The sequence below is a fragment of the Gymnoscopelus braueri genome, assembly GCF_963280865.1.
Source record: "Gymnoscopelus braueri genome assembly, chromosome: 19".
NCBI classification, from domain to species: Eukaryota; Metazoa; Chordata; class Actinopteri; order Myctophiformes; family Myctophidae; genus Gymnoscopelus; species Gymnoscopelus braueri.
The window spans coordinates 36,556,305-36,566,304 of NC_137621.1; the positions used below are offsets into that span (position 1 = coordinate 36,556,305).

Sequence of the window (10,000 nt, forward strand, 5' to 3'; positions counted from 1 at the left end):
TGATCGATAACCAGGAAGCTCCCATTTCACAGGCAATACCCAATCAATGAAATCTGAGATTTTACTGTCTTGATGTCTTAATGCTTGCTGTTTTGTGTAAAGCACTTGCTTTGTGTTGAAATGTGCTATACAAATAAACTTGCCTTGCTTTGAGAGACAAGACATCAATATTGTTGGACCCTGTACCTATAAAAGTAGGAGGTCGGAGTCGCATATTGTCATAGCTATCTAAAAAGTGTCTTTAATACGTTTTGAGGGCCAGACGGTGTTAATTTCACAATTTAATTGTGCTAAATGCACAGCATTGTCAAAGTGTGAGACGGTGTTTACACACGAGAACAGTGCGGAGAGCTGTTCAGGACGTTATATGAGATGCATGGGCTTTGAGGTGTCTTCGGAGACACATAGAGAGAAGGACAGAGAGGCAGAAGAGGACGCAGAAAAACAAAAATAAGAAATAAGGAGAGAGGCTGAAACAAGAAAGACTGAAATAATGAGAGCACTTCACAAAGTGAAGGAGGGTGAGGGAGGGAGAGAGAGAGAAGAAGGAAAGACTTAGAAAGTTTGAAAGAGGCAAATAATGAGACAGAGACCGGGGTGAGAAAACGGAGATGGATTCTAAATGTGGGTCCTAAATTCAGCCTACTGGGGTTTCTCTGCGTGCTCCATTTGAAACTTTTTGAAACCACATACTGGCCTGATCTCCCTGCTTCTCCTCCATTGTACCTGGGCTGTTTTCTCTGTTTCCTCTATTCTCCTCTACACAGTAAAATCCTCAGTGTCAATTTAACTTTGAGAGTATACAATTGGAACCAAATGGACCCATAATGGGTCCATTTGGTTCCATGTGTATACTCTCAGAGTTACAAATGGATAAATGAACACTGAGGGTTTTGCTGTACCTCTTTCACACTCTCCACCATCTATTTCTCCTACTCTGCCTGTACTACCCATACTGTGCCGTGGGTCTGAAGGTTCCTGCTGTTTCTCAGAGTGAATTAGGGGTTCCATTTCAGTCTCAGTGGTCGAGGGGCTCCACTGAACAACAGCCCAATTCTCCCATCATCCTTAACAACTGCTAAGTGGTTCTGGGTGGTGACCTATGGTGTGATGTACAGTGGATATAATGCATTACCAATTGTCACAGCGTTCCAGTAGAATACACACTAGTAGTGGGCATGATCATTTTTCTGTCCCGATTTTTCTTTACAGATAATGAAAAGCATTAGGATTAGATCGTAAGCTTTCAAAATATGTGTCATACATTGAAATATACTGAAAATCGTTGAAGATGCTTGCTTGAGTGTTAAACCTCAAATCCTAGTTGCACTGTCAAAGATCTGTCTTATCTCACACCTCACTGCAGTTTAAGGACAAATTATAAGTATTTTGTCATCCTAATGTAACCAGATGGACCCTTATTGGTTACATTTGTATACTCTGAGTTACAAATGTTTTACTATGTTGAACTCCTTGATGCAGGATATGAGATGATGAAGCAATCCTGTGTTCAGGCATGCTGTTGAAACCATCTGTGTACATCTGCATGCTTTTGCTACTGATTAAACTGACAGAGCAGTATGTCTGTGGGGTTGAGACACACAGAGAGGCTCTGTAGTCGCTGTCTGGTGTACTATCGTCAAAGGAACGTGTGTAAATGACCTACTATAATTTAATGAAGGTCATAAATAATATTACTGCTGTGAAAATCCAACTTGAGCTGAGTAAGCTACTTGTGCATTTATCAAACCAGGGACATTGACAGGGACTCACATTTTCCTCTGTAAGCTCATTCAGTTCAAATGTTTACTTAACAAGGCAAGTTGACAAAGATCACATTTTTAACTAGAGCAATGTCCAGGGGATAGTTCACTGGGTGCTGGAATGTTACACACGCATGCGCACACGCACCCACCCACACACAGTGCTTTTTTTTCTTTTTTCCCCCCACAAAATATCAAATCTAGAAGCGCTTTTTTAGGCCGCTAGTTTCGGTTTGTTCTCATCATGTTCGTTGAAATGTGTCGTTTTTTTATTGCAATTAGCCATACAGTATGTGCCATCAGACTTGTGATTCAGAGATCTGGATCTACACCTGGCTACTGCATAATGTGAGACTTGTTTTGCACCTGCATGTCACCACCAACCATCTGTCCCTGATTAGCTGTGGTTTTCCATGCCTCTGATGGATAGGCAGGCTAATCCAATCAGCTTGAATTAACAGTTTCAACATAATCAACACAATCAACATTTCTGAAAGTAAAAGACAACCGTAGTGTGATTGGTTTTTATTTTCATTATTTTTCAGAACTGGGAGCACTTTGAGGCCAGACTAGGCGATGGCGTGCTGCATGTGAAAGATGTGAAGACCAGGCTCAACCTGTCGATGCCTGATCATGTTGATGATCTGCAAAGAGCTGAGCATTTCAACAAGGTAAATAATAATACATTTGTGGCTGCCTTTCACAACACTCAAGAAAGATAACCTACAAAGCATGAAGCAAAAGGAAATCAAACATGTATAGTATGAGAGATCAAACGTATTTAAATGAACATACAAACACTAACATAAACAAAGGACTTCTGAGTAGGACTGACTGACATGTGTAGAGCAGGGAGATGCACAGGGACACTACAAAGGACATCGGAGAAATGCACAGTACATTACATTGACTGATGTCAGTTTGAACAGGTGGGTTTTGAGGTGGGATTGGAATGTTGTTAGGCGTCAGACTGTCGGATGTGTGTGGGGAGGGGCAAGGGAGAGATGAAAGCCCTTCTGGGACCTTAAAAAAAAAAAAGATTACTAAATGTATAAAAATAAATGACTATATAATTGTAATTTTTTTACAGTGTTTTTGTTAGTTTTTTGGGGAGGTCAAGTGATTTTGCAGAAATGGTCGAAACAATGTAAAAATATTGAAAATAGACGATTAGAAATAGACGACATTGTAAGCTTGAGAGGCATGAGGTGGGGATGGTCGAAACCAGCAGAGGATGGGGGGTAGTGTACTCCTGGAGGAGGTAAGAGATACGTGGGGGCTAGGTTGTGGAGGGCTTTGAAGGTGGTTTTGGAGCCAATGAGTAGGGCCTCAGTTTGGCTGCCACTGAACATCAAAAGGTTCCTATGCTCACCCGGCCCATGATGTCCTGAAGGCATTGGTGAGGGAGGTAAAAGCGAGGCTAGTGATGGGTTTAGTGCAGAGGTTCCCAGGGCCTACTTGAAACTCTCTGTGTTCGCAGCCGGTTAAATGGTCACGTGGGTGGGTGGGCCTCGTGCATTTTCAGAGCATGTTTATTTGAATGATCAAATAATCAATCGATTGTGTTCCAGCTTGGATCAAGACAAGTGCAGTAGTATACTTTAAGTTCCTATTCATCGGTATCACAGTAAAAAAAAGAAAAAAAAAAGACCTTTTTAAATATTATAATTAAAATCTTACTGTTTTGCCAATTACTTGGGGGCCCACTTGCAATATCCTCATGGCCCACAGGTTGGGAATAGCTGGTTTAGTGGAGCGGTGTCATCAGTGTGTCATGGGAGTGTGCCCAGTACTGACCCCTGGGTGACACCTTGTGAAACAGCAGAACACTTTGACCTATGTTTTTTTTTTTTTTGAGGTACACAACTACTCAAGTCAGGATGTTTGCACACATGTGATTGTGTACACATCCTGGCCGGCAATAATATTGACAACTGTCACTCTTCTTCACAAGATGGAAACATCCTTGTAACATAATTATCAGCTGTTCTGTTCAGGGTTTCCAAACTTGTGTCTGTTGCATTGCTTCTTAGCAGAGCTCATTAGCCCAGCTGTCAGGGGGAAACAATCATTTAGTGCTCGTACTAAATCCCCAAAACAATCAAAGTCTCTCCTAATCCAAAGTTAGGTTTGTCCCACAACTCATCCCTTCTGGCTCATCAGGGCTTTTAACCTCCTCCACCCCTTTCCCCTAACTCTTTCACCCCCTCCCCCTCTCTTTTCCACCCCTCCCTCTTTCCCTTCCCCTCCCCCCCTGTCCCGTCCAGGCCTGCTGGCTATGGCCCTTTAATCCTCTCTCGGGGTGGGGAGAGAGAGAAAAGAGTGTGTGTGTGTGAGAGAGAGAGAGACACGACCGGGGCAGTTGGAGAGAGGACACTGGAGAGAGTGGTTGTCAGGACGAGAGTGACCGAGCGTTGGAGGGGGTCCCTGACCGCTTTGTTTGTTTGTCTGCTTGGCTGTGTGTTATGCTATGCAGGAGAGCAAGGACTCACTGGAGGACTGGGCTGAGAGCCTGACGGAGCTGTCCACCATGAAGACGGACCTGTCCCAGTACATCATCGCTGATGACGTCCTGCTACTGCAGGAGCAGGTGGAGCACCTCCACTGCCAGTGGGAGGAGCTGTGCCTAAAGGTCAGTAGGTCATGGTTTGGGGGGGGGGGGGAGACTGACTGAACCACTCTAGAGATACCTCCATAGGGCTGCACTCACTGTCCTTCAAGAAGTTCATGGGTAAAACCGTAGCATTACGACAACAATGCTTCCTAAGGGTTGTGGTCACTTTGCTGGACGTGTGGTCCTTTATGGATGGGGAGTGTTGTAAGAGATGTGCTCTCTGAACTGTAAATTTAGCATAGCATACATTTTAGTAAACGTGTGCTCTCATTGTAGATTACCTGTAACATTGCTTGCAGGAAGTTGTCTTTGTAGGTGGATTTCCTACCAGAAATGCTGATATATCTAAAGTATATCAGTTGAAAATGCATAATTTACGTTGAGCAACGCAGTTGTACGATGAAGAATGAATTGGGTATGACAACTAGACAACCTTGTTTTGTTTTGACTCAAATCACACAGTTCAACACAGTCTTAGTCTTCACACATAGTCAAGATCACAGCTGTATTACAGAGAGACAAAATAGTTTGACAGGATGTGCTGACAGGTATGGTACAGTATACAATGCAAACAAACTGCACAAGACTGAATTTAACTTCTTGAACGCTAGTGTCCCTATTCTGGGTGATGGAACGCGTTGTGAGCTTGTAAATCTGCTATTTTCAGTGAAGAGATTTTGTGCAGACGCAAGAAATAAGGGCGGCCCAGGATAGAGCCCCGGGGGACCCCGGTCAACAAAGTATATAGGGTTTTAAGTGATTCATGTAGGAGACACTCTATTTTCCTACGGTGTCTGTCTTATGGAGGCATCATCCACAACCTGCCTGCACACCCACGTGGGTGGGTCTGTTGGCAGTTTGTTTTGTTTCTGTGTTACTTGTATGTGTTGTGAGTGTGTGCATGCGTATTCTGACTTGGGACAGTTTATTTGTCCCAAACCTCAGCAGACAGGAGGCACAGTGTTGAGTCTTTAATGCGTCAGCTCAGGTTCATTATTATTAAATCAACTGGTTGTTTTTGAAAAGGGTGCACCACCAGATTGTCATCTGACTCGGCCTGTTGCCTTGCTGTGCTCTCTGCCATTCGACATGCCATAGATAGAAGACAAAAGTGTTGTACAAATGTCTTGCGCGTGTGTGTGTGTGTGTGTGTGTGTGTTCGTTTGTTCTGCTCGTGCGTTTTAATTTAGCAGTCATTTACCTAGTTAAGGACAAACGCTGCAGGGGCTAAGCTATTCATGAGCTGAGCAGAGTTACTAAATCTTCTGTGGAGTTTTGTTAGGGTGTTCAGTGAGACCAACAGGTCTGTGGAGGCGGGGGGGTTTAAGGGGGTTCAGGGGAACAGATGGTGATGGGGAAAATGAGTTTTGGCCTTTTGTATTAAAATCTGCGTGTGTGTGTGTGTGTGTGTGTGTGTGTGTGTGTGTGTGTGTGTGTGTGTGAGGGGGGGGGGGTTAGCATGGAGAACATAGTAGCTTTCACTTTTTGTGTAGCTTTCAATTTTTGTGTTTGAATTTAAGTCAGAGTGGTGCGTGTGCGTGTGTGTGTGTGTGTGTGTGTGAGAGAGGGGGGGCTGGGGGGGTTAGCATGGAGAACGTAGTAGCTTTCACTTTTTGTGTAGCTTTCAATTTTTGTGTTTGAATTTAAGTCAAAGTGGTGCGTGTGCATGTGTGCGTGTGCATGACTGTGTCTCTGTGTATAGACACAGTTCTCCAGTCTGGTAACAGGGCACAGAGAGTGCAGCCTCCGTTTAAAGTCTTGAGGGCTGACAGTGGTTCTTCAGCTCTCCTGGAAAACGTTGTAGCTCCAGAGAATGACATGTTGTTGTCACCTCAGGCTCTGTTCCTGCAACATAATGTAATACCAACTGTGAAATATTCTGCTTCAGTATCCCATAAAACTGACAGCTTCACTATGTACAACCACCAGGCTCACATTTGTTTTATAATGCAAAAATACAAAGTGGCATTTTGTACTGTAAACCACCAAAAAAGTTGTAATGCCACGATTACTTCAATCGATAAAAATGCAAGACTTGCTCTGATGCATAATTTTGTTCAGTTGAATGTGTTTTATCATAAAGCATTCTATGCATTTCTTTATAATAGTGACTACTACTACTACTACTGTAGCTGAGCAGTGAGCACCCATAGCCAAGGGGACAATCTGAGGAAGCGCACCTGACATTTGATCATATTTTTGCCTTTTAGTTGACACCTGTATCGAGCCTAGACTATACCAGAACAGAGACGAGCTGAGAAGGATTTGGAAAAGGCTTATTATGACCAATGCCCTTTGATGTGTGACACCACCTCTCTCTACATAATAAACTCCTCACTGTTGCTTGCTGTTCTACCTTATGAAGATTTACACTCTCACCGCCTCCCCAGCATCCACCTGTGGGCTCGGTTTCAATGATCCTCTTTGGGTCTCTCTTGCTCTTTCATTCCCTGTAATATCTATTTGGCAGATGTATTGGAAAATAAAATTAATTAATTGAGAGAGCCTTGACTGCAAAATTTGCTTTTACTGTATGCTATAATTATGCTACAATTCATATCTGTAATTATCATAATTGTGCAGAATGTACACAGTTAAGGCTCAGTGTTGATTTATCAGTGTCACCTTTGTGGAGGTGCAGGCACTCATAATGGGGTTTTTAATGAACTCTAATGGTGTGGTGTCACCTCACCAGCTATTTGAGGCCATGTGTCACACTTTCTGTCTTCCCTGCTCAGGTGTCTCTGCGTAAACAGGAGATAGCCGACCGTCTCAATGCCTGGATCATCTTCAACGACAAGAACAAGGAGCTGTGTGAGTGGTTGACCCAGATGGAGAACAAGGTGGCTCATAACTCTGACCTCAGCATCGAGGAGATGGTGGAGAAACTCAAGAAGGTAATGTCTAATTTATATTGTACTTGGATGCGCATTGTGTCACGACACCGAAAATAGCCAATCTACAAGCTCGCAACGCATCGCAGCTCGTTGTGTTTTGTAGATCTGCTATTTTAAGTGTGCGACACTGGCGCGCAACTAAGTATAAATCAGGTTTAAGGAGGTGGGTGGGTGTGTGTGTGTGTGTGTGTGTGTGTGCTTGCTTATGCATTTTAATGAGGGGATTAGACTGATAGCAGATGCTTGGGGTGTTTAATCTTACATGGTGGTATGTAATAACTTATTACATAATAATTACAAATAAGCAATCTTCAAATTTTATAATCATTATTAGTCTAATGACCATTGTATAAAATTGCTTATTTAGACAACTGCAACACTATGATTCAATACAACAGAGGCTATCACTCTTCAAGTAGTCTGACACATCATGCTAGAACAGACAGATTCATTTAATTCTTGCTTAAATTAAACTTCACAAAACCCGTTCAGAACACATTTAGCCTAACATACAGTTTACAGCAGTATTTCTATTGTAGCCACCAAATATAGCTGTATATTTGGTGTAATTTCTGTCCACCAAATATCACCTCCACCCAATATTTAGTAGTTGTGACATATTTTGAACACAGGGGTTTGAACGCGATGAGATGTGACAGAGGGAGAGATGAAGGCCTGCATGGCTTTCAGCGAACCCTCTGATTGTGCAAGAGATGCCAGCTGTTTGTCCCCCTGCAAGGCCACATGGACTTGTTTTGTGTCGGGGGCCCGGCCTCTTTATTAGTCACAGTGTGTGTGTGGGGGTGGAGCGAAAGCCAATTGGCGTCAGTGATACCCAGACATATCGGCCCAGTGGGAGGTTTTTTAAAACACTTAATTTCAATTCAGATTTCAGTTAAGTCCAATATTTGTATACTATAAGCACAGGCTCACAATGCACTAACGTAAATCAAGAGGCTTTAAATATGTAATTTCATGTCCCTGGTTCCCAGGCACATATACAGTACATCCATCGTATCAATCTGATTACAGGACAGTACATTACAGGAGCCATGTTCTTTAAGTGCACAAGAACTTTAATACTTTGTCCTGAGAAAGAGGACACACTGAGAGTAGGCCTACATGGCTCTTTTGTATGCACGCACACATGCAAACTATTGACCATAGTGTTGTCCTCTAGGACTGCATGGAGGAGATGAACCTGTTCAGCGAGAATAAGACTCACCTGAAGCAGCTTGGAGAGCAGCTCATGACCGCCAGCAACAAGACCAAGGAGACGGAGGTCAACGACAAACTCAAAGACATCAACGACCGCTGGCAGCATCTCTTTGACCACATTGACGCCAGGTACACAAAACGGCTACACACAGGTGGAAGGTGGTTTAAAAGCAAGGAAATACTGCCATCTGATTATAAGACAAGACTATTGAACACAGAAATCAGGTGGTTGGTTTCTCCATAGTTTGGTTTGTAGGCATCTAGATAGTTCAGATAGATAGTAGAGGTATGTGTCATTATGCAGACACTAGTTCCAATCAAAAGGTATGTGAAAGTTATAGGCATTCAAAAGATGAGAAAAAGAAAAAAAATCACTCAACTATTACTGCTGCTTTAGCTAATGTCACTGCATGTACACTTGATATAGATTGTTGCATTAACAATCAAAACACTATTGTTCATCAAGGGGAAGTTGATGCTCTCACCTGTGGCTTGACTGTTTTGATCGAACTACAGTGAGATTTCTGCTAAGGCATTGACTCGAAGATAATCTCGATCACGAGGGTTTCCCTGCCAAGGAAATAAGGAAGTTGTTTTGTACTTTGTACGGTCCTTGGAACTACCGGTTTTACGGCTTCAGTGTTCTGGAATCAGTACTCATCCAAGACCGTTGTTGTTTAACTGTAAACCGTAGGACCGACAGAAACCATATTGGTTTCATTGAGAGGGGTAAGGGGAATGTTTCAGTATGTTGTTATAATTGACAGAGAACAGTTAAGGCTACATTTAGAACTTTAGCCATTTAGCCGATGCTCTCAACAGCAAGTGTGTGATTACACTTGTGTGTCTGTGAACGTTAACCACTACCAGTATCTTGAGTTGTAAACCTGTATCTGAGGCGTGTGTGATTTTGTGTCTGTAAAGTATGTTTGTGTGTGGTGGCATCTCTTTTCATATAAAAGGGAAGGCTCGCAACTAACTTTTTTGCTCTGTACAAAACTTATTTCTCTGAATTGCGAGGCTTCCTTTTTAAATAGTTTGACTGTGTTTTGCAGTTTGGCTCAGCGCCAATGTAAGTTGATATGGTACACAAGTGGTATCTCTTTAACTGTTACACTTTGGTATCTAGCTTTCGATAGCTTCTGATGTCATCTGTCCTTTGTGTGTGCGTGCATGTGCGCGTGTGTCTCTATACCTCTTCTTCACTACAACATCGCTGGCCTCTAACCTCTGCCTGGAGTCCTTCTCTTCTCCATCAGTCTAGTGAAGGGGTCATAACAGTACACAGGTCACAGCTGTCACTGTGGCCTCTGTATCCCTCAGCAGATTAAATCACAATAAAATCCATAAAAATGATAGAGACATTAATTAATCCATGAATACAAATCCCACTTGTGCACAGAGGGGAAAGGTCGCTGGGCGGAGATACAGAACCATAGAGTAGTTGTTGGATACATGAGGACACCACCATGATGACATGTGACAGCAAATGATGTTAGGTCAGTTTA

The 10,000-nt window shown here is 42.9% G+C and overlaps 1 protein-coding gene across 1 annotated transcript in view; it reads left to right on the forward strand.

Annotated features, from left to right (window-relative positions):
* Nucleotides 1-10,000, forward strand: part of syne2b (spectrin repeat containing, nuclear envelope 2b) — a 188,590-nt gene that overhangs the window by 137,873 nt on the left and 40,717 nt on the right. The window contains exons 117-120 of the mRNA XM_080414797.1: nucleotides 2,309-2,434; nucleotides 4,240-4,395; nucleotides 7,116-7,274; nucleotides 8,455-8,621. Coding sequence (XP_080270923.1) covers nucleotides 2,309-2,434; nucleotides 4,240-4,395; nucleotides 7,116-7,274; nucleotides 8,455-8,621 — 608 coding nt within the window. The remainder of the gene's footprint in view (nucleotides 1-2,308; nucleotides 2,435-4,239; nucleotides 4,396-7,115; nucleotides 7,275-8,454; nucleotides 8,622-10,000) is intronic.